General features: G+C 51.5%; 1 protein-coding gene across 6 annotated transcripts in view; it reads right to left on the bottom strand.

Annotated features, from left to right (window-relative positions):
* Positions 1-24,662, bottom strand: part of MYH10 (myosin heavy chain 10) — a 118,587-nt gene that overhangs the window by 71,667 nt on the left and 22,258 nt on the right. For all 6 annotated transcript variants that reach the window (XM_064151122.1, XM_064151116.1, XM_064151120.1 and 3 more), the window contains exon 4: positions 8,522-8,549. In XM_064151122.1, the coding sequence (XP_064007192.1) occupies positions 8,522-8,549 (28 nt within the window). The remainder of the gene's footprint in view (positions 1-8,521; positions 8,550-24,662) is intronic.

Below are 24,662 nucleotides of genomic sequence, written 5' to 3'. Positions count from 1 at the left end.
CATCCAGTCCAATCTCACTGCTAAAGCAGGGCACCCACAGCAATTTGCCCAGGATCACAATGGCCACCTTGGGTTGGAAGCTCTCCATACAAGGAGACTCCACAACCTCTCTGGGCAGCCTGCTCCAGGCCTCCAGCACCCTCACAACAAAGTTTCTCCTCCTGTTCAGGTGTCCAGTTTGTGCCCAGTACCCCTTGTCCTGGCACTGAGCATCGCTGACAAGAGTCTGCCCCCATGCTCTTGGCCCCCAGCCTTTAACTCTTGCTGGCATTGATCAGATCCACTCTCAGTTTCACCTGCTTTGTCTCAGTGCCACTACTCATGGAAAGAAACCTTTATGAGACTCAACTTCAGGAACTGCCAACATAGGCTGACACAAACTCAGCAGTGAAAGAAACAAATCATCCTCACCCAGAGTCTCAAGCTGCAGGCAGAAACTTTCTCATCAATTAAGAGAAGGTGTCTAGAGAAGGGCAACAAAGCTCTGAAGGGCTGGGGAGGAGCAGGTGAGGGAGCTGGGGGTGATCAGCTTGGAGAAGAGGAGGCTGAGGCCAGACCTCATTGCTCTCTACAGTTCCCTGAGAGGAGGTTGGAGTGAGGTGGGGGTTGGGCTCTTATTGTGATAGGAAAAGAGGAAACAGTCTCCAGTTGCTCCATAGGAGTTCAGGTTGGCCATGAGGAACAATTCCTTCCCCACAAGGGCTGTCAAAGTCTGGCCCAGGCTGCCCAGGGCAGTGGTGGAGCCCCTGTGCCTGCAGGGCTTTCAAAGCTGTGTAGATGTGGTGTTGAGGGTCATGGTTTGATGGTGCCCTGGCAGGGCTGGGTTGAGGGTTTGACTTAGTGATCTTAAGGGTCCTTTCCAACCAAATCGAGTCTGATTCCATGGCTTCTCCATCACAGGCTGTCAAAGAGACAGGTCACACAGGGGCTGGTCCTGTGCTCAGCACCTGGAGCTAAAGCTCCCTTCCCTAGAGCAGCAAAGCTTCTGCTTGAAAGCAGATTCAAGCACAGCAAACAGAGGAGCAGCTCTGCCAGTGTGAGTCAAGTCTCCAGCTGGTTTTGAAGTCATTGCAGGAGCAGCTCAGGTGTCATTTGTAATCCAGGAAAATACTCTTCAGGCAAAAACTTTGGTTAGTAAGAATTAGTGACTAACCTCTCCACCAGTCAACCAGGATATTTTTTTTCCTGAATAACCTGAGCCCAAAGTTCCCAGCAGCAAAAGACTTTTCCTCTGCTGACCAAAGTGACATCTGAAAACCAGGCCAAACAAACAACTGGAAGAGGGCAGATTTAGGCTGGAGATTAGGAAGGCATTAGAGTGAGGGTGGTGAGACACTGGAACAGGCTGCCCAGGGAGGCTATGGATGTGCCCTGCCTGGAGGTGTTCAAGGCCAGGTTAGATGAGGCTCTGAGCAACCTGGGCTGGTGGGAGGTGTCCCTGCCCATGGCAGGGGGTTGGGACTGGATGAGCTTCATGTCCCTTCCAACCCAAGCCTTCCTATGAATGTGAGTCATGAACAGGCAGCACACAGGAAGGGAAGCTGTCTGCTGACTTCCAGGAGAGCAGTGAGCTCTTCCCACACAGCACACTTAAAGATAGTTCTTATTCCAGGAGCAGGTCCAAAACAGCCTGGGAAAGCCCCAAGGGCAATGCTGTGCTGCAGGCAAGCAGTGGAACAGCTTCACAAACAGTCACAGGCTGCATTGGGTGGGAAGGGACCGTCCGAGGGCATCTTGTACACCCCCCCAGCTGGCAGCAGGGACACCAACTAGAGCAGGCTGCCCAGGGCCACAGCAAGTCTGATCTTGAATGTCTCCAGGGATTTGGCCTCAACCATATTCCTGGGCAACCTGCTCCTGTATTTCACCACCCTCACTGCAGAACTTCCTCCTGAGGTCCAACTCAGCTCTGCCCTGCTTCAGTTTCAAACAATTGCCTCTCATCCTATCCCCACAAACCCTTCTGAATAGTCCCTCCCCAGCCTGCCTGTAGGTTGCCTTCAGGTACTGGAAGGCTGCACTAGAAGTCTCCCTGGAGCCTTCTCTTCTCCAGGCTGAACAGTCCCAACTCTCTCAGCCTGTCCCCATAGGAGAGATGCTCCAGCCCTGTGAATGTGTGAACATATGACTCAGGGACATGGCCACGATGGTCCTAGGTTGATGGCTGGACTGGATTTTAGAGGTCTTTTCCAACTGAAACAATTCTATGAATTCTATGACACTTACAAGCCAATGCCACCTCTTCCTGAGCTGACAAATGACTTTCTGGTTCTTCAAAAAGGCTTACTGAAGCAAAGCCAGGTCCCCTCCACCACCACCCTGACAGCCATAAATGTCACCAGCTGATCAGGGAGTATGCAGGACACAGTCACACAGGCCAGGAGGACCCAAACCCACAGGGTTGTGGTTTGAAAGCTTTGAAATTCAAAGACAGGTTTTGCATCACCTTGCTACCTGCCCACCAAGTCTGCTGTGAACTACCAAGGTGGCTGAAGATAAGCATCTGGAACTGGTTGGGATGGGCAGCTGCAGGCAATGCCACTTCTCCTGGCAGAGAGCAGCTCTGTCACTGCAAGTACTGAAAAGCAAACCAAACCAGAGCTCCCCATGCTGAGAGCACGGTTCACAGAACACTTTCCTCTGCCCTAGAAGCTTCAGTCTGCTTCTGTTGTTCCTGAGCAGCAACAAGCTGAGGGATGAGAATCAGAGACTGAGTTGGAAGGAACCTTTACAGCTCATCCAATTCCAAGCACCACTGCAGCCAGCAGGGACATCTGCACCTAGGACAGGCTGCTCACAGCCCCAAACAACCTGACCTGCAATGGTGCCAGCCATGGGGCAGCTCCCATCTCTCTAGGCAGCCTGTTTTTAATCTTCTCTCCACTCTTTCAGTTTCAAACCACCCCTCTTTGTCCTGTCACAACAGATCCTGCTCAAAGGTCTGCCCCAGCTTTCTGGTTGTCCCCTTGAAGCATGAAAAGGGCACCAGAGGGTCTCCCTGGAACCTTCTCTTCTCCAGCATGAACAAGGCCAACTCTCCCAGCCTGGCCTCCCATCACTGCTGTGTTCTCCTCTCAACAGGTCCCTGTCTGTGCTGAGGACTCCAAAGCTGCCCCAGCACTGCAGGGGGGATCTCAGCAGAGCACAGCAGAGGGGCAGAATCCCCTCCCTGCCCCTGCTGCCCCCACTGGGCATCAGCCCGGGGCTGAGCTGGCAGCACACCTGAGTTCATCTGGAAGCAGATGAACTGCAGACATGGTAGCAGCACCTTTCCACCTGGGCAGTTCTCAGGGCTTAATCTGACAAGACAGAGAACACAGCCTGTGGCTCATGCTCCCTTGCCCAGCAGTGCCTTGCTGCACTCAGAGCAGGCACTTCCATAACATCAAAGAAGTCCCCAGTCTGGCTGCAGGAGGAAGGAACTGCAAAAGTGAGAGCCCTACAATGATCTTTTGTCCTGCCCACAGCAGCAGAGACCAGGAGTGACTTGTTCCCAGACACAACTGAGCAGATCTGCTGCAGTTACAAATTAAGAGATAGTTACAAGCAGGACCTGTAATTAACAGGATGTTTTAATTGCCAGGCTAATTTTCTGGACAAGGAGCTGCAAGTGCTAGTTTGGGCTAGCAGAGGAGAGTCACTAATTGCCTTTACTATTTACGAGGCTGCTTTCCAGCTCCTTCATTTCTCTCTAGCTGCCTCCCATCATCGCCACACCAGTTGTCTAGGGAATGTTACAAGCTGGCCTCTGGCCAGAGGCTGGACACAAAAATGATTGGTATTTGCTGCTGTTGTCCTTTGCTAAGCAGCCTCAATTCCCCCCACACCCTACCCCTCCTTCCGAAGCCACTGCAGCCCAGAGGTCCTTGCAGGGCTCTAAGCATCCTCCCTCAGTGGCTGCTTAAACCCTGGGAGAGGAACACCATAAGCTTGAGGTAAGATTCTCCAGTTCAGAACAGAACCATGGAATTGTTTTGGTTGGAAAAGACCCAACCATTGAATAAGCACCACCACAGCCACTGAAACATGGCCTCAAGTGCCACGGCCACAGAGTTCCTGAACACCTCCAGGGATGGGGACTCCACCACCTCCCTGGGCAGCTTATGCCAAGCCCTAACCACTCTTGCAGCAAAGAAACTGTTCCTCATCTCCAACCTAACCCTCCCCTGGCACAATTTCAGGCCATTTCTTCGTCTTCTATCACCTGAGAACAGGGAGCAGAGCCCAACCCCCAACGCACTGCAGCCTCCTTTCAGCAAGTTGTAGAGGGCAGTGAGGTCTCCCCTCAGCCTCTTCTCCACAGTAAACACACCCAGGGCCTCCACAACTCTTGTTCATTGCTATTCACTCAGCTCCTCCCTCTCCATCACTAGCCAGACCATGATCTGGCTTTCACGGGCATCTGATCTTGTCCAATGGACTCAGGAGATGCAGGTCTGTGACTGTGCCCATCTCTGGGTGTTTCAGCTGGTGGAAGACCAAAGGGTACACAGGTAAGCTCATCACTGCTGCCTGAGCAAACCAGGGTTACACCAGGGAGCAGGCAGAGTCCTTCTGGCCACAGGAAAATGGCTTTTGGATCACTCTGAGAGAAGCTTCTCTACAGTTGGGCCATTTAATCAGAAAGTTTCTCTCACGAGCTCAGTCGCTGGGGCTCAGGCACTGAACAGTTCACAAGGACAGATGTGGCTGGGGGAAAGGAGGGGGGAACAGTGACATAAAACCTGAAATGTCAGTGCTTAAACCTCCACAACATCCTGAGCCTTTAGCTCACAGCAAGCCTGCAGCCCAGGCTGCACAGCGAGGCTATGTCTATGCTCAGTTCTCCAAGAGATGGAGTATGGAGAGGGAGCACAAGAGAGAGTAAGGGAGACAAAACCATAGAATCAGTCAGGCTTGGAAGGGACCACAAGGATCATCCAGTTCCAATCCCCTGGACACCTCAGACTAGAGCAGACTGTCTAAAGCCTCATCCAGCCTGGCCTTAAACACCTCCAAGGATGAGGCTTCCATCACCTCCCTGGGCAACCACTTCCAGGGTCTCACCACTCTCATGGTGAAGAACTTCTTCCTAACATCCAGTCTGAATCTACCCATTCCTAGCTTTGTGCCATTCCCCCCACTCCTATCACTACCTGACATCCTAAAGAGTCTCTCCCCAGCTTTCTTGTAGGCCCCTTAAGATACTAAAAGGCCACAATAAGGTCACGTGGGAGCCTTCTCCTCTCCAGACTGAACAGCCCCAACTCCCTCAGTCTCTTCTCATAGCAGAGCAGCTCCAGCACTCTCATCATCCTCGTGGCCCTTCTCTGGACATCTTCCAGCACATCCATAGCCCTCTTGTAATAGGGACTCCAGAACTGGAGCCCAAAGATGCACCACTTGATGGGCAGAGACCACTCATTCCTACAGCAGGAACAGGGAGTCACCTTTGTCGTCCAGTCTGAGGTGGAGAATTGAATGGCAGCCACATCAGCTGGCACTAATACCTACTGAAAATCTGGCTTCCATGTTAGGAGAAGGACAAGGTGTTCTGCTGAGACTGGCAGCCAGAGAATGTAGCAGCAGGAGTTTTCCCCTCCTGGTGGTCAGCTTGACTTTGAGAAGATATTCCTAACTGCAGGTTCACCAGTTCACCAAGGAACTCCTCATGGAACACCAGGAGGTGAAGAAGCTGAAACAGGAAACCTCCAAGCGATCCCACTAAGTTCTGCATGAAGTATGATGAGAGCTGTGTGTGCAGAACCAGACATCAGCTTCAGTGAGTCCAGGGAAGGGCAAACTGGCTGGTGGAGGGTCTGGAGAGCAGGGCTGATGAGAAGCAGCTGAGGGAGCTGGGGCTGTTCAGCCTGGAGAAGAGAAGGCTGAGGGGAGACCTCATTGCTCTCTACGGCTCCCTGAGAGGAGGCTGCAGTCAGGTGGAGGTTGGGCTCTGCTCCCTACCCTCAGGTGACAGGAGAAGAAATGGCCTGAAATCATCACAGGGAGAGGTTAGATTGGAGAGGAGGAGAAATTTCCTTACTGCAAGAGTGGTCAGGCCTTGGCACAGGGTGCCCATAGAGGTGGTGGAGCCTATCCTAAGAGGCAGGGACCTGGTTCTGAGGTCTGCTGCACTGAGTACCAAGCAGGGGTCAAAAGAAGGATCAAAAGCTTACAGCAACCTTACAGGTGAGGGAGTAACAACACTGCAGGCAGGAGAGCTGAGTGGCTTTCCAGTTTGCAGATGAAGAGATCAAACACTCACTAAATCCAACAGCCCTGCCTCTGCGGTCTGAGCTGACCATGGAAAGCAGTGCAAGGTTCGTGCTCAGGCACAAAACATGAAGATACTGCAGAAAAATTCACCTGGGGCAAGCATAGACAGTCCAAGTATCCACAGACACACCAGAACAAAGCCTTGCTTCTGGCTCTGGGATCCCAGCCCTGCTTTGAGAGCTGTTTTGTACATTGCACACGGAGCAGTCATCACACAACAACAGAAGGCCTGCTAAGAGCAGGAACCACAGAGCCAGCCAAGCCTGTGTTAGCTGCAGCAGCTTTTATCTTGGCTGCAGAAATGGGTTTGCTCTGTGTCCTCAGGCCCCACCAATCCCGTGTCCATAGCACCCATGGTTCAAAGCATGGCTTGAAAGGCTCCACCTGCAGTCTTCTTCAGAGCCTGAGTTTCAGCATGCGGTAGGAAGCAGGAGATTGAGATCTGAATCCCTTCATGTCAAGAAGAAAACTGAGCTTAGGTCTCTCTTCAGCACTTAGTCTAAGGAAGGAGCTATTTCAGGAAGCAGGCACCCCACAAACTCTGGTCTCAAGAAGGCTGCATGCACTGGCAGACAGCTCAGGCAGCTGAGTACAAGTACCTCTGCAGTACCTCTGCTTCCCTCTGCCCCTCAGAGAACTGAGGATGGCAACTTGCAGCCAAGATGCTGCAGGCAACTTCAGAAGGGAGCCAAGGTGAGGTTTCACGATGCAGATGAACCATCCTTACCTCAGGCTGCTAACAACAGAAAGTGTGATCAGCTCCAGAGTCCTCCAGCACAGCACAGGTGTGGGAGTGGGGCCAGAGGAGGCCACAGCAATGCTGCAGGGCTGGAAGCCCTCTGCTGTGAGGCCAGGCTGGGAGAGTTTGGCTTGGTCAGCCTGGAAAAGGCTCCAGGGAGACCTTCTGGTGGCTTTGCAGTGCTTCAGGGGTTGATCAGAAAGCTGGGGACAGAATACTGAGCAGGGCCCGTGGTGACAGGACAAGGGGGGATGGTTTGGAATCTCTCCAGAGAAGGAGACTCCACAACCTCTCTGGGCAGCCTGCTCCAGGCCTCCAGCACCCTCACAACAAAGAACTTTCTTCTCCTGTTCAGATGGAACCTCCTGGGCTCCAGTTTGTGTGTATCACCCCTTGTCTTCTCACTGGGCACCACTGACAAGAGCCTGGCCCCACGCACTTGCTCAGCACTGACTGATTCAGTCAGTCACATTCTGCCTACCTCAGCACTGCATTTCCAGGTCCCTGAGGAATTTAAGCAAAAGTTTACTCCTCAGTAGGGCAAATTCAGGTGCAGACAGAGAAAGCAAAAGGAAATCTGAGTGTGAACTTCAGCATTCTCCTGTCTGAAGCAGATCCAAAACTAAACTGTTGCTCAGCAGTGTTTCTGGACCAGCTATTGATTCCTGCCCCGCTCAGGCCCTATACACTGAGCAGCTGTAGCACTTCAGAGAGATGCTATCAAGCTTTCTGTCTCTGAATCCGATCTTGATTGACATTTCCAGCTACATTTAGGCAGACTGCACCTACCCAACTTCAAGTAAGGTGAGTTACAGGATTGAAAGAATGTATTATAGACTGGATGAGGTTGGAAGGGACCTCAGAGATCATCTACTCCAACTTCCCTGCCATAGGCAGGAACACCTCCCACTAACCCAGGTTACCCAAGGCTTCATCCAACCTAGGCTTGAACTCCTCCAAGGAGAGGCCATCCACAGCCTCTCTGGACAGTCTGTTCCAGAGTCTCACCACCCTTGTACTGAAGAACTTGCTCAGCTCCAGTCTAGCCCTGCCCTCCCTCAGCTTCAAACCATTCCCCCTTGGCCTGTCTCTAGACACCATCATGAAAAGTCTCTCTGCAGCCTTCCTGTAGGATTCCTTCAGGTGTTGGAAGGTTGTTCCGAGTTCCCACCCTAGAATATTCTCTTTTCCAGGTTGCACACCCCCAACTCCCTCAGTCTGTCCTCACAGCAGAGCTGCTCCAGCACTTGGATCATTTTTGTGGCCTCCTCTGGACTCTCACACATCTGTGTCCTCCTGCTGGGGACACTAGACCTGGAGGCAGTATTCCAGGTGAGGTTTCAGCAGAGCAGAGTCAAGGGGCAGAATCCCCTCTTGCCCCAATGCCCACACTCATTACACCATCAAATCTCTTCATGCTGTATCTTTAACTGCCAGTCACTGCCTGTCAAGATTAAAGACCAAGTTTTGAGTTCTACAGATGACCCAAAGCCCCTTTCCCAGCCCAGATAAGAAGTGGTCACTTACGTGCAGAGAATTGATTGGTCCTCACGGTCTGCAAAAGAAGAGAACAAACACAGTTACAGGTCTGGGCTATTAGGGTTTGTTGTGCTGTCTTGTGCTTTGCAAAGCAGTCACTTTCAAACCAGCTGTGGCCCCATACCAACAGGTGCCTGCCTGTGCTGAAGACTCCAGAGCTGGCCCCAGCACTGCAGGTGAGGTCTCGACAAAGCACAGCAGAAAGGCAGAATTCCCTCCCTATCCCTGCTGCCCACTTTACTCCAAACCAAGTCACAGGGAGTGTGGAACATTTCCAGCATAGACTAAACAGTCTGCGGTGAGAAAAGCTCCCCTGGAACACCTGCAACAGCATCACTGCTGCTCTCAGCAGAAAGACCTTCCCAGTTACTCCTGTATCACTCAAGAGTTTCATTCCAAGGCTCAGTCAAACAGTTTCCAGCCTCCCAAGGCAAGAGCTGCCACATTTGTGCCACACCACCAGCACCAGTTCTGTTCTCCAAGCAGACTGGTGCCTGTCTCACCTGAGCATCTCAGCTGACTGACCAAAGACAACCTAGAGGTCAATTTAGCTCAGATGAAAAGAAGCCTGAAGAGGAGAGTGTTGTAAAAGGGGATTCACAGACTTCATCAGGTTGGAAAGGACCCTCCAAGGCGTCTTGCCCAACCCCCTTGCTGCCAGCAGGGACACCTCCAACTGGAGCAGGCTGCCCAGGGCCACATCAAGTCTGATCTTGAACAGGGCCTCAAATACAGCCCTGAGCAATGATATGAAGGACCAAGCTCTTCATTCAAGCTACATCATCAGGCCAACCCTTGGGTTTGAAACCAGCATGTAAGGCTCACTGGAGCCCATCACATCACTTTATAAACATAAAGCTTCGACTGAAATAAATTCCAAGGTCTTCCAACCACACTGAATCCATAACTTTTGAGTTGCACAAGGAAGAAGGCTTACTGCAGCATTCCTCATTTAAAAAAATCAAGTTCCAAAGTGATGCAATCTATGAACAAACCCGAAATTTGATTTTCTGCTCATAAAATAAACCAGGACATGCTTTGGAGTGGAAGAATTGGGAAGCACAAAGGCAACACAACCTGACAATAGCCTCAGGCTCACCCACTCCTGTAACTCAGCTCAAGCTGCCACTGATGTCTCTGCCTCCTCTGCCCAGCTTCACCATCCCACTCCTCCCTTTGAGGCAGCAGCAGGCACATAAGATGCTGCTAGAAGGAACCAAATGTCTCACAGAATCATTAAGGTTGGAAAAGACCTCTAAAATCAAGCCCAGCTATAACCCAACAGCACCACGGTCTTCAAACCACTTTCCAAAGTGCCACGGCCACACCTTCAGGGATGGGGACTCCACCACCTCCCTGGGCAGCCTCTCAATCCCTGACCACTCTTGTAGCAAAGAATGTTTTCCTCACGTCCAACCTAAACCTCCCCAGCACAATTCTAGGCCATCTCCTCTTGTCCCTGGTTACTTCAGGGAAAAGACCAACCCTGGCCTCACCCAAACCTCCTTTCAGGGAGCTGTAGAGAGCAGTCAGGTCTCAGCTTCCTTTCTCCAGACTGAACCACCCCAACTTCCTCAAATGTCCCTCACATGACACCCTCCAAACCCTCACTAGGCCTTGTTGTTCTTCTCTGGACACCCTCCAGCACCTCAATGTCTTCCCTATCCTGTGGCATCCAGAACTGAATCCAGTGCTCACCAGGTCTGAGTACAGAGGCATGATTCAGGTTTCAAGCAGAGCAGCTCCCTGATGCAGTGTCTAAGGCAGTCAAAACACGGCCTTCAAGTGTATGGGAAGTGAGAGAAGCTCCTCCTGCCTTGGTCACCCCAAAGCTCCTGAAGAAAGCACACTCCCCAACCCAGGTGAGTGCAAACCATTCCTAACTGGAGAGCTGCTGCCAGCAGAAGGGGCTCCCTCCTCCATGTCCAGCCTCCCTGGGCCAGCACTGGGGTCATCCACACCCAGAAAAAAACAACCCATGAGTCCTGCCAGCAGAAAGCTAATCCTGCCCAAATATGTATCAAAAAGAGTGGCTCATCCTCAGATCAGCTTAGGCTGCAGCAAGCTGCATATCCAGCATCTGGAATACCAGAGAGCCAAGCAGCTCTGGGCTCCTGCTCTCCTCTTCTTGTTTTCACTGCAAGACTCTTGCAGCTCAAGGTGATAATCAGCTGCTGTGTCTGACACCTACGACCACGGAGCTAGCCAGACTGTCCAGCACTGAAGGGTATACACACTCTACAGATGCCAAGGAGAGCCACCAGAACACAAGACATGAAGAACTGCAGTTCTCAAAACCAGTTTTCCTTACACTCTTAAGCACACTTTGCTCTCAGCTCTCCAGAACACCACACTGGGACAGGAACTGGTAGCTCCTCACGCACATCTGTTGCTTGGCTGCAGGGGACCTGCCTCAATTTCTTCTTTCAAAACCCACCAAGAGCAGCCCCTGATGTTCACCTTGCCAGGTATACAGAACAAAAAGTTTGGCTGTCAGAACACAAAGCACTTACCCCATATCCCTTCCTTCAAACTCTGGGAGGATTTTTCACAGAACCCCAGCATGGTAGGAGTTGGAAGCGACCTCTGGAGACCACTCAGTCTAAACCCCCTGCCAAGGCAGCTTCATCTGAAGAAGGTCACACAGGAACACATCCAGGTGGGTTTTGCATGTCTCCAGAGATGGAGACTCCACCACCTCTCTGGGCAGCCTGCTCCAGGGCTCTGACACCCTTAAAGAAGTTCCTCCTCATTTCTTATGTTCCAGTTTGAGCCTGCTACCCCTTAGTCCTACCAGTGAGCACCACTGACAAAGCTCTGGGCTCATCAAAAGTGGTCTCCTGCCCAAGACTCAAGCCCAAGACTCCTGCAGTTCATTCCTTCAGACCCAGCTCTACATTCTCTCTCCTGAGCACAGAGCACCACAGCAGCCCAAGGTCTTCTTTGGTTAGGAGATGACCTTTTGGCATTTCCCAGCTGAAGAAGCTGATGCTTCTCTGAAGCAGCAGAGCAGGGAGCCTGGAGGGCTCCTCTTTATTGCCACACAACACTCAGGTGGCACAGTACAGCCCACAGCAGCACCTGGCTCCCTGCTCCAGAGCCTTGTTTGTTGTGGCTGCCAGGCTGGGAACATCCCAGGCCATCTGCCCTCTACTTATAGGTGAGGAGGCTCAAATGTCAGCCTCTTCAAGGACATTTACAGACTGAATTCCAGGCCAGGCCTGTGAAAGTGGGTCAGTGCCTGGAGCCATGAGACCTTCCCTGCAGCACCGATTTCACCGCTGCCAGAGCACTCACAGGAGCAGGTCCTGCAGGCTCCAGGGCACTGCCAAGAAGGCAGGTGTGTGACAGTCTGCCCCTCTGCCACCCCAAGCTCTGAATTGATGTATTTATTTGTTGTTTTTCCCCTTTATCCCAAATCCTACAGGACAGATAAGCATGGGAAGAGCTCTGGTTACAGAGATGAACCTGCCTGGATGTTTTGTGTTGGTGTGCAAAATGTTGCCTGGCTACCCCCCACACTGCATAGTGCCAAGTGTCTGCTGACAGAGCCTGCAGCCAACACCTCTAACGAGCCTGAGAGCAAGACTGACAGGCACAAGTTTGCCTGCTGACTTCATAGATTCATGGAATGGTTTGGGTTGGAAAGGACCTTCAAGATCATCCAGTTCCAACCCTCTGCCATGGGCAGGGACACCTCCCACCAGCACAGCTTGCTCAAGGCCTCATCCAATCTGGCTTTCAATGCCTCCAGGGAGGGGCCACCTATGACCTCCTTGGGCAACCTGTGCCAGTGTCTCCCCACCCTCACTCTCAACAATCTCCTCCTCATCTCCATTCTCAATCTCCCCTCTCCAAGCTCAAGGCCATTGTCCCTCATCCTGGCACTCCCAGCCCTTGTCCAAAGTCCCTCCCCAGCTCTCCTGAAGCCCCTTCAGGTACTGGAAGGCTACTCTGAGGTCTCCCTTTCAGCTTTCTCTTCTCCAGGACACACAGCTGCAACTCTCCCAGCCTGTCCCCACAGCAGAGGTTCTCCAGTCTCTGATCATCTTTGTGCCCCCTCCTTGGACCCTCTCCAGCAGCTCCAGGTCCTCCTCATGCAGAATTAGAGTGCTGCAGGCGAGGTCTGAGCAGAGCAAAAGGGTAGAATGCCCTCCCTGTGCTGCTGCTCTGCCTGCTCTGGCTGAAGCCAGCACACAGCTGGCTCTGGACTGCCAGTGACCAGTGCTGACTCCTGGAGAGTTTGCCACCAACTAACACCCTCAGTGCCTTCTTCTCGAGGCTGCTCTGCAGTCATTCCTTGTCCAGCCTGGATTTGTGCAAGACCAAACCTACCCTGACACACTTCTGCTCCCCAGGAGGTTTCTGCAGCAGCACTTACCCTACATTTCACCTCTACCTTCCCTTGTGCAATCATTCAGCCACAGACAGCTGAGTCATTCACTGCCCCATGTGCATCCTGCAGCTGCTCAGAGAGGGGCAGTTCACAGCAACACAGGTGGAATTCTGCCAGCAGTGACCCACCAAACACTCAAGTCAGTCTCCAAGAAGTGCTATTTGCTAACACTATAAAGCTGACACTTGAGGGGGTAATGAATCAAGCCAGCACTGACTACTGAAAGGAAGCTGAACCTGGCACCTGATGCCAACACACCCAGTAGTGCTAGAGGAGCCAGACAGGAGCACTGTCAGGTTACTCCCTAGGGCAGGTTTCAGGTGGCTAAAAGGATGAAGACTACAGAGGTATCTTCAGGAGAGATGAGCATTCATAGAATGGTTTGGGCTGGAAGGGATATTAATGATCATCCAATTCCAACCCTCAGCCATGGGCAGGGACACCTCCCACTAGCCCAGGTTGCCTCATCCAATCTGGCCTTGAACACATCCAAGGAGGTGGCATCCACATGTGACCTCCCTGGGCAACCTGTGCCAGTGTCTCTTCACCCTTCCTGCAAATAATTTCTTCCTCATCTCCACTCTCAGTCTCCCCTCTCCCAGCTCAAAGCCATTGTCCCTCATCCTGTCACTCCCAAGCCCTTGACGGACATCCCTCCCCAGCTCTCCTGAGCCCTTGCAGGTACTGGAAGGCTGCACTAAGTTCTTCCTGAAGCCTTCTCTTCTCCAGGCTCAACAGCCCCAACTCTCCCAGCCTGTCCCCATAGAGGGGTTTCTTCAGTCCTTTAATCATCTTTGTGGTTTCCTCTGAACCCTCTCCAACAGTTCCATATCCTCCTTGTGCTGGGAGCAGCAGACCTAGACACAGCCCTGCAGGTGGGGTCTCAGCAGAGCAGAGAATCTGGGTCTGTCCCTTCCTCCCAAAGCAGTGAGGTTCGAGTCGCATCTCTCAGCCACACTCCCCTGGGGCTGACTGAGCGACCGCTGTGGATGCTGAATTAATGATTAGTGCTGAAGCATAGCAGAGGTCAGGCAGGCCCCAGCACAGTCTGCCCTGCAGCTTGTTTGCAGTCAACCACAGCACCACACACAAGTCTTTCTTGCACGTCCAGAGCAGCCTTCGTGGCCACACATTATTCACTCAGCTATCCAAACACCACCAGTGCCAGCCACTGACCTAGCACAGCAGCGCCAGAGCCCAGGGGAAGCAGCCAAGCTATGAACTGAAGCTGGTTTAGAAGTCACCAGTTTGGCATTTGCAACATTAGCTTCAAATTACCCAAATTCCTACAGCAACAAAAAAAAAAAAAGTGACATTTGTGCTCAGAGGGGCTGGCCAGAGCTGAGTCAGCACAAAAGGAGAAAACAAGCAGCTGTGGGGGCATGTCCTGCCCACTTGAAGATGTGGCTGGCTGCTCCAGTACAGACCAGCCTGGGTTAGGAGAGTTTTTAGTCCTCATTAAGCTTGAAGAATCACAGAAGAATCATCATGGAATCATTTTGGTTGGAAAAGACTTTTCAGATCACCCAGTCCAACCATTCTCTTAAGTCTACCAAATCTGATGGTAAACCACGGCCCACAGCACCGCACCTCTGCCTCCAGAAGTGCTGCCATGGTTTATGTTTCCAGTAGCAGTCCTCCCCTACCTTTGTTAACTATCATTAAGAGAAGCTTTCTAAGTCTGACTTGGAAATGACACCAGAGTTGCTCCATCTGGGAGCAGCAGTTAATGGGTAACACGTTGCTTCCCCAACAAGCCTATTCAGCAGCCATGGGTTTGTAACAGACACCCCTCAGCTCTTATGCAATGCCAAGGTCATTGGCACAGCCTTTTGAAACAGGGCCCTGCTGCAGCTAAGGAATCACTCAATGGATTGGGTTGGAAGGGACCTAAAAGCTTACCCAGTTCCAACCCCCTGCCATGGGCAGGGACACCTCCCACCAGCACAAGTTGCTCAAGGCCTCATCCAGCCCAGCCTTGAATCCCACCAGGGAAGGGCACATCCACAGCCTCCTTGGGCTACCTGTGCCAGTATCTCCCTACTCTCACCCTCAATAATTTCTTCCTCATCTCCACTCTCAGTCTCCTCTCTCCAAGCTCAAAGCCATTGTCTCTCATCCTGGCACTCCCAGCCTTTGTCTAAAGTACCTCCCCAGCTCTCCTGGAGCCCTTCATGTACTGGAAGGCCACTCTAAGTTCTTTTGGAGCCTTCTCTTCTCCAGGCTGAGTAGCCTGAACTCTCAGCCTGTCCCTATAGAGGAGGTTCTTCAGCTCTCAGATAATCTTCATGGTCTCCTTTAGACCCTCTCCAGCAGTTCCATGTCCTCTCTGTGCTGAGGGCATCACAAGAGCAGAGCATGAGGCAGCCTCCACTTAGGAGAAAGCAGCAAACTGCTGCACACTGTAAGGAACAGCTCAGCTGATACAGAAGACAGGAACACCTGACACAGTAAGAAGGAACAGCTGCACTGCTGAATGCTCCTGCTGCAGCATCTCAGAGCCAGTGGGACACCCACACCAGCTTACTTGCCCAACTTGCCACCCTGGCCAGCAGCTGGCTCACACAAGTGTTGGACGTGACATGGCTGAAGGGCAGCAGCAGCAACTCAAAACTGCTCCAGCCAGAGCTGCAGGGACCTGCTCGCTTCAGACTCTTGCTCTCTAGAAGTCATAGATGAGCTGTTTTCAGCCCTCTTGGTTTGTGGTTCCCAAAAGCTCATTCCCAGCAGAAATTAGTGGTTCCTAACCCTTTTGCACAGGCTGGTCCTGTACCGCCTCTTCAGTTTTCATCTGTATGCCTCTTAGAAGCACCCTTGGGTCACTTCAGCCAAGTGGCTGTGAAGCAGCTTCACTCCAGTGGGCTCTGATTAAGGGTTTCATTGTACCTAAGCACAGGTTTGGAGAGCTGGCAAGGATGAGAGCAACCCATATCTGGGCTCTCTAACTTCAGCACAATATGGCATAGAATCACAGAGTTGTTTGGATTGGGAAAGACCTTCAAGCTTGTCCAGCCATCAGTCCAACACCACCACTGCCACTAAAACATGTCCCCAAGTGCCATAGCCACACGGTTTCTGAACACCTCCAGGGATAGGGACTCTACTACCTCCCCTGGGCAGCCTCTGCCAATCCCTGACCACTCTTACAGCAAAGAAGTTTTTCCTTAACTCCAATCTAACGCTCCTCTGGCACAATTTCAGGTCATTTATTCTCCTTCTATCACCTGATACCAGGGAGAAGAGCCCAACTCCCATCTCACTGCAGCCTCCTATCTGCAAGCTGTACAGAGCAATGAGGTCTCCTCTCAGACTCCTCCAGGCTAAACTCCCCCAGCTCCCTCAGCTGCTCCTCCCCAGCTTGGTTGCCCTTATCAATGTCCTTGGAGTCAGGGTCCACAGCGTCTTGGCCTTTTGCTCTCAGTCACACAGATGCCATCAGCCCACCTCAGCAGGGGCACCCTCTCCGCACACAGCAGTGACTGGAGCACAGGCACCTGGCACAGTGAGGCTCAAAAGTTCTTTTGGAAGCATTTTTCCTATGGATGTTTTCTCAGTCCCCCCCAAAAGCCTCTCAATGAGCACACTTATCTGAAAACACTGTAGGTCCAAAGAGTGGTGGGACAGAAGCTGTAGACTTCTTACACCTCTGTTCCTCAGCAGTGAAGGTATTTGTCCAATCCCTGAACACTGTAAGAAGTTCTGAACCACTCTACCAGAGCAGCTAAAAGCCACTGTCAGACTCTCCTGAGACATTTCAGAAGACAAAGGCTGCTGAGCTTTCATCACCTCACATACCATAGAGCTGAGGTTACCTCATGAGTGGGGAAAGGCAGAGCCCAACCAACTTCATAGGCCAAGCAGTGTTCAAGATAAACACAGCTACATTGAGGCTGGAGTGGGAAGATGGATCTCCAGTGAAGCGAGACAGCTCAAACACTGAAGTCCTCTCCTCAAACAACCCCAGTCAATGCCACCTCCTTGTATTTTCAGCAGTCCTCCTTTAGAAAGTCATAAAGGTGGGAAAAGATCTCAAAGATCAAGTCCAGCTTCCTACCCAGCACCACCATCGCCACTAGACCATGTCCTTCCCCAGCTCTCCTGGAGCCCCTTCAGACAGGGGAAGGCTGTGTTAAGGCCTTCTCCTCTCCAGCCTGAATAGCCCAAACTCTCACAGTCCATCCTCACAGGAGAGGTGGCTTCCTCTGGACCCTCTCCAGCAGGTCCATGCCTCTTGTGTTTGGGGCCTCAGCCCTGCTGAGGTGAGGTCTTCCCAGAGCAGGGGGCAGGATCCCCTCTCTCCATCTCTGCCCATAGTGCTATGGACACAGACCAGTCTGCCCTTGGCCTTCTGGGCTGCCAGTACCCATTGCTGGCTCCTGTCTAGCTTCTCACCCACCAGCATCCTTCTCTGCAGAGCTGCTCTCCGTTTCATCACCCCCCCAGCATGGATTGGTACTGAGGACTGACATGAGCTATGACCTTTTAAACTCATCTATTAGTCTAAACTTCAACTCCACGTACTCCTCCAACCACAGACTCTCAACACCCACTGTCCTGGGGCAGAGAGCACCACAGCATCTCTGTGTTGTTCAAAATCTGCCCCTTGTTGCTCTGCAGATGTCCTCTGAGAACAGCAAGCACTGATCCTTTGTTCTGGCTCAGGAAGAGATAGGGTGGGGGAGGACACTGCTGCCTCTCCCTGTGCCACTTCACATTTAGATTTCTCTTCTGTCTGACCTGAATTACCATTCCCAGGCTGAACACAGCTTTGCTAAGCTCAGTTGGTTTTTTATTGCCTTCCTGTCACATTTCCTCTTTGCCCAAAGCAGGGGAGGCCAGAGCTGCACAAAGTGTTGGAGATAAGGTGGCTATCAGCCTACGTCACAAGTGCTTCCTTGCTTTGAGCTCTTTTCCAGCTACTCCTCATTCTCCACCCCGTTTATGACCACTGCATTTAGATTCCCACAGACCAGTGCCATCCCCTTTGACTCCTACATGAGCAGAAACAGCTCTAACACTCCTGAAAAGTCCATTCCCCCAGCACTGCGCCACTGTGGTGCACTGCAGATCCTCACACTTCAGCAGTGCTGGGTGGAAGGGTGGATGAAATGTTCCTGAAGGTCTCTTTCAACCAGGCTCACAGGATCTTAAGGGTCGGAAGGGACCTCTGGAGATCTTCCAGTCCAATCTCGCTGCAAGCAGAGGACCAGAGAATCTAGCACAGATCACACAGGAACACACCCAGAGAAGGCTGGAAAGGCTCCAGAGAAGGAGACTCCACAACACTGTTCTGTGATTTTAGCCTTCTCCACACTCTGTGCTACTGCTCTTCATCAAGCTACCACTAGAGCAGAGCAGATTTTGGTTGAAAGTTAGGAAGAACTCCTTTACAACAAGGGTGGTGGAGCCAGAACAGGTTGTCCAGGGAGGTGGTGGAGGCCCCATACCTGGATACATTCAAGGCCAGGCTTCACGGGGCTCTGAGCAACCTGATGTCCCTGATGATTGCAAAGGGGTTGGACCAGACGACCTTTGCAGGTCCTGTCCAACCCAGTACACTCTATAAATCTTCTGCTCTGCATGACACAAGCCAAACATGCCCTCACAACCCCTACTCCTTCCCAGGCAAGACCTTTACAAACCAGAAGCAGGAACACAAGAGCAGGTTCTAACAGGTTTAGGTTCTGTAGTTATTCTGCCAAACTGTCAAAAGCAGAGAACAATGGCCAAGACAGGTCAGTCTTTAACCACTTCTTGGCACACATGAAGACCTTTCCTTGTATTGCAGCTCCTGAAGCCCCCCTAGTTAACACTAGGGAAGCCACACAGCCACACCAGAGAGCTCTCCCTGGTCCATGCAGCTTCACCCACAGCTCAGCAAGCAAGGCTCCCTCAAGCCAACACTCACAGCCTGAGAACATCCCTGAGCAACTCCCTAGAGAACACACAGAGGCAGTCATATTTTCTCTAGATTTTTCTTCAGGTCTTCCCTCCTACATATCCCAGAATCCCAGCAGGGTGGGGTTGGAAGGGACGTCCAGAGATCATCCAGCCCAACCCCCTACTAAAGCAGGGCACCCACAGCAGCTTGCCCAGGATCACAGTGCCCAGCTGGGCTTGGAATCTCTCCACAGTAGAAGGCTTCACAGCCTCTCAGGGCAGCCTGCTCCAGGCCTCCAGCACCCTCACATTAAACAAGTTTCTCCTCCTGCTCAGATGGAACTTCCTGGGTTCCAGTCTGTGCCCATTGCCCCTTGTCCTGTGCACCACTGACAGGAGTCTGGCCCCAGCCTCTTGCCCCCCACAGCTCCGTTAGCTCTTGCTGAGCATTGCTCAGGTGCCCTCTGGGGCTGCTCTTCTGCAGGCTCTCAGCCCCAGGGCTCTCAGCCTTTGCTCCTCACAGAGCTGCACCAGGCCCCTCAGCAGCTTTGCAGCCTCCACTACACTCTCTCCAGTAGTTTCCTGTCCCTCTTGAGCTGGGCAGCCCAGAACTGGACGCAGTACTGCAGATGTGGCCTCACTAACGTGAGCAGAGGAGGAAGAGAGCCTTCCTCTCCTATCATCTGAAGGTGTCTCCCAGATCATCTGGTGGATTTGCCATCACTCTGAACCAGCCCTAGAATAAAGAGAATTTCAATGCCTTGGGGTACTCAGAAAGCCCTGAGCTTTACTTGCCCCTGCTCTATGAACACCACACTGGTGGTGCACAACACCTTGCAGCTCCAAGGCACCAGGGAAGGCACAGCAAGGCTGTCAGGAGCAAGCAGCAAAATACCTGAAAGCATCAAGTATGGAAAAGTGAGGAATTGGCAGTGGTGTGGGTGATGAGAGCAAGAGCAGAACCTCTTCTATGAAGATAGGCTGGGAGAGTTGAGGCTGTTCAGCCTGGAGCAGAGAAGACTCCAGGGAGACCTTAGAGCTGCATTTCAATATCTGAAGGGGATCTGCAGGAAGGCAGAGGAGGAACTGTTCAGAAAGGGCAACAGTTTGAAATTGGAGCAGGGGAGACTTAGGTTGGACATTAGGAGAAAAGTTCTTAATAGTGAGGGAAGTAAAACAGTGAAACAGGTTGCCCAGGGATGTGGTTGAGGCTCCATCCCTGGAGATATCAGACTTGATGTGGCCTTGGGCAGCCTGCTCTAGTTGGTGTCCCTGCTGCCTGCTTGGGGGGGAACAGACACAAGACAATCTCTGAGACTCCTTTCCAAGCCAAATGCAGTCTGTGAATCTGTGACCACCACCAGCCCTTCACTGCTTCTCTCTACTGCCTCTGTGATAAAAATTGCTCCTAGCTCCTGCTGCCTCCTTAGCAGAACAGAACAGAGAAATTCATGTGAAGAGGAAGCAGGAGGAGAAAGGAGCTGCTGCAGTTGCTAGCAGTAGCAGCTATGGCAGAGCAAAACTCTGAGTTCAGCATCCCAGAGGAATGCAGACAAAAAACAGTCACTGTGCAAAGTACACAGAACTGAGCAGGGCTGCTACAGTGCTGGCAAGATGAGGCCACATTCGCCTTCTTGTTGCACAAGCAGGAACACCTTGATGCCCATCAGCTGAAGGCTAAAGCCAAGCAAAAGGGAATTACCCATTTCACAACTACCTAGAACTCAACAGAGCTGAAATTAAAGCAAAGCTTGGGAGCAGAAGCAGGAGCTGGCTGAGTAATGTGTACAAAAATGATTCATCTGATGAATGATTTCATAAGTGGGAAGCTCTCAGTCTTGAATTCCTGTCTGTAGGCTAGCAGAGGCACAAGGCATGAGGACAGCAGGCTGCAGAGCCAGTTTAAAATTAAAATCCTCAGCAGTTGGTGAGAAAAACAAACCAGAGAGAGGCCATAGGACTGTCTGCTCTGCTCCCTGATCTGCTCCTCACTTCCCAAGTGCTGTGGCAAACAGCCAAGGCAGCAAAGAAACCAAGGAGAGGTGATTCTGCCCCTCTGCCCTGGTGGGACCTGACCAGGAGTGCTGTGCCCTCAGCACAGCAAGGACGTGGACCTGATGGAGCAGGTCCAGAGGAGGACCATGAGGACAGGCTGAGGGACCTGGGGCTGTTCAGTTTGGAGAAGAGAAGGCTGCAGAGGGACTGTTCCCAAAGGCCTGTGGTGACAAGACCAGGGGCAATGGTTTGAAATGAGAGTAGAGCAGATTGAGATTGCATGTTAGGAACAAGTTCTTCACAATGAGGGTGCTGGAACACTGCAGCAGATTGCCCAAGGAGGTAGTTGAGTCTCCCAGACCTGGAGCTATTCAAGGTCAGGCTGAAGAGGGCTCTGAACAGCCTGATCTCATTGCAGATGTTCCTTCTTAGTGTGGGGAGACTGAACCAGATGACCTTTGGAGGTCACTTCCAACCCAAATCATTACAGGTTTCCATGTAACCATTCTCACTCCTCTTCACTTTGAAATATAAGAAAGTTACTCCTCGAAGTCAGGAAAAAAACATTTCAGTCAACCACTTCTAAGCAGCTGAACCTCAAGAAAAAAACCCTTGTTTACTGTCAATATCATCACATCTCATTAAGTCTGTAACCCTAAGGTGAACAGCAACAAAGAGAAGGGATCCAAACACATTTTGACACAGAAAACCAAAGATTAGGAACTGTTGCCATGAGTACCAAAGCACTAAAATTATCCCAACAGAAAGAAAAAGGCAAGACATGACAGGATACTGACATCTAGCTTAGCAGTTGGGCTTGGAGAAGGCTCCAGGAAGAACTTAGAGCAGCCTTCCAGTACCTGAACAGGCTCCAGGAGACCTGGGGAGGGACTCTGGACAAAGGCTGGGAGTGACAGGATGAAGGACAATGGCTTTGAGCTGGGAGAGGGGAGACAGAGTGGAGACGAGGGAAAAATTGTTAAGAGGGAAGTAGGGGAAGACACTGCAGAGGTTGCCCAGGGAGGATGTGGATGCTTTCTTGGCATCCACATCCTTCAACATCTATGGTGTTGAAGGTCATATCCATGGGATACAGACATCTATGTCTCCAGGGAGACCTTAGAGAAGTCTTTCAGCACCTGAAGTGGGCTACAAGGAGGCTGGGGAGGGACTTTTGACAGGGGCTTGGAGTAACAGGATGAGGGACAATGGATTGAAGCTTTGAGGAGGGCAGACTGAGATTGGTTATGAGGAAGAAATTCTTTCCAGTGAGGTTGGGGAGACACTGGCACAGGTTGCCCAGGGAGTTTGTGGATGTCTCCTGCCTGGAGATGTTCAAGGACAGGTTGGATGAGGCCTGTCCTTGAACAGGTGGGAGGTGTCCCTGCCTATGGCAGGAGGGTGGGAACTGGATAGCTTTGAGGTCCCTTCCAAGCCAAACCATTCTGTGAATCTATGGATCTATGAACTTATTGCAGTTCAATTTGTTCAATAACTAATTGCTGCTGATGTCATTCAGAGATGGTCCAACAAGATGCTAAGGTTTTGGTAATGAAGTAAGTTGGCAGCCAGTGAAGCACACAGATTGAACAGCCAGGGACAGGAGGGGACTGAGAGGAAGGAAATGAAGCACTGCACAATAGGTTCAGCTGACAGAAGCATTTCTCTTTTTACTTCAAAAGAGGCAGCAGAAGGCTCCTTCAGCCTGATGGAGTTCAGCTTTTTCTACTTCTTTTCTTGCTTCAGGAATCTTTTCCCCTTCACTCAGCCTTTAAGCCTGCTGTATATTGAATTCTTAGTGGTCTACAAACCACTCCTGACCTTAGTGTCATTGTCACTCACGTGTATTTCACAACACCCTGGCTGAACACAGTGGAACAACAGACACCAGTGTAACAAGGAGACCCAAGAGATTTTCCACATGGCATTCACCAAGCAGCTAGGTCTGCTCAGACTGCCCATCCTGCACCTCAGAAATGTTCACCAAGAGATTCTTCAAAGCACTAAGTCAAGATGTGATGAAAACATCAACACTAACTGCTGAGGGCAGACTTTAGAGCAGGGCCTATTGTGACAGGACAAGGGGCAATGGGGTTTGAAACTACAAGAGGAAGACTAACTGGAGAAAAGGAAGAAATGTTTGCCCCTGAGAGTGGTGAGATCCTGGCCCAGCCTGCACAGAGAGATGGGAGTTTACCCATGGCTGGCACCACTGCAGGGCTGTGAGCAACCTGTTCTGGTTGGGGATGTCCCTGCTGGCTGCAGGGTGTTGGACTGGATGAGCTTTAAAGGTCCTTTCCCACCCAAACCTGGCAACAGGTTCTATACACTCCTCATCACTCCCAGGCCTGTTAACCTCAGAGCACTTTTTTGCTCTTCCATGTGAAGATTTAAAGAAGAGAGCTCTGAGAGTTTAGTCTCAATTTTTTCTTCCATATCTTTGAAAAGGAAAGAAGCCCCCCCAAAAATCCCAAACAAACAACCAAAACAAACCAAATCCACCCCCAAAGGGAGGCCCCAAACCAAGGTTAACTAAAGATCTATATCAATGAGATGCTTTCCAGCTCTGAAGCCCTCAATGCAGGAAGGAGATGGAACTAATGGAGTGGGGCCAGAGGAGACCATGAAAATCATCAGGGGGTTGGAGCTATGAGGACAGGATGAGGGAGCTGAGGGTGTTCAGCCTGGGGAAAAGGCTCCAAGGAGACCTCAGAGCAGCCTTCCAATACCTGAAGGGGACTACAAGAAGGCTGCAGAGAGACCATTTGAAAGCTCTGCAAGGACAGGACAAGGGCAATGGCTGCAAACTAGAGCAGAGCAGATTGAGATTGGATGTTAGAAACAAGTTCTGCACCAAGAGGGTGCTGGAACACTGCAACAGGCTGTCATGGGAGGTGGTTGAGACCTCATCCCTGGAGATAGTCAAGGTGACGCTTGACAGGGTTCTGAGCAACCTGATCTAGTGGAGGATGTCTCTGCTGGCTGCAAGGGGGATTGGACTGGATGACCTTGGGAGGTGCCTTCCGGCCCTGACCATTCTGTGCTTCCAGGAGCTGCCTTCCAGAGTAGGCAGCGTTGGGCTCTCCAACCCCAAGCACTCTCTACATGCACTGCACTCTTTCCGATAAACCTTCTCTGCAACAGGATTAAAGGCAGGCCTAAAATATCAGTGCTAATTTAGTGCTCATCAAGATGTCCTCAGGGAAACAGGATAAAAAGGAGAGACTAAGCATAATTATCCAAGGGTAATATTAGGAGGCAAGCTGGTCTTTGGTAACAAAAAGCAAACAAGTTCTCCTTACTGTTTCTTCCAAAGTACTTTGAAGAGTCAATGAGCAAAGAGGCCACGAGCAAAGAGGCAAACAATGCCACACTTCCTATGAAAGCATAGGAGGGAGGAAGGAGAAGAGAAAGCCAAGGATGGGAAAGCAGCAGAGAAAAGTCTACGGCAGTGGTGCTGTCACACAGCCAAGTCTCCATGCTGGTGAAAGTCCCTGGTGAATTATCACACAGAGAATGAATCATAGTTCAGTAGGGGACTGAGTCTAACTGCCCTGCTAAAGCAGGATCACCCAGGGCAGGTCACACAAGAATGCATCCAGGTGGGCTTAGAGTCTCTCCAGAGGAGACTCCACAACCTCTCTGGGCAGCCTGCTCCAGGGCTCCAGCATCCTCACACCAAAGGAGTTTCTCCTCACCTTCAGGTGGAGCATCCTGGGTTCCAGCTTAACACCCACTGTTCCTTGTCATGTTACTGGGCACCACCAAAGACAGCTTGGCACCTTCATCCTGGCAGCCACTCCTCAGATACTTGTAGACATTGATGAGATTCCCTCTCAGCTTTCTCCCCTCCAGCCT

The sequence above is a fragment of the Pogoniulus pusillus genome, chromosome 11, assembly GCF_015220805.1.
Source record: "Pogoniulus pusillus isolate bPogPus1 chromosome 11, bPogPus1.pri, whole genome shotgun sequence".
Lineage (NCBI taxonomy): Eukaryota > Metazoa > Chordata > Aves > Piciformes > Lybiidae > Pogoniulus > Pogoniulus pusillus.
Note: the sequence above shows the minus strand (reverse complement) of the source record. Positions and strands in the feature narration are given on the sequence as shown.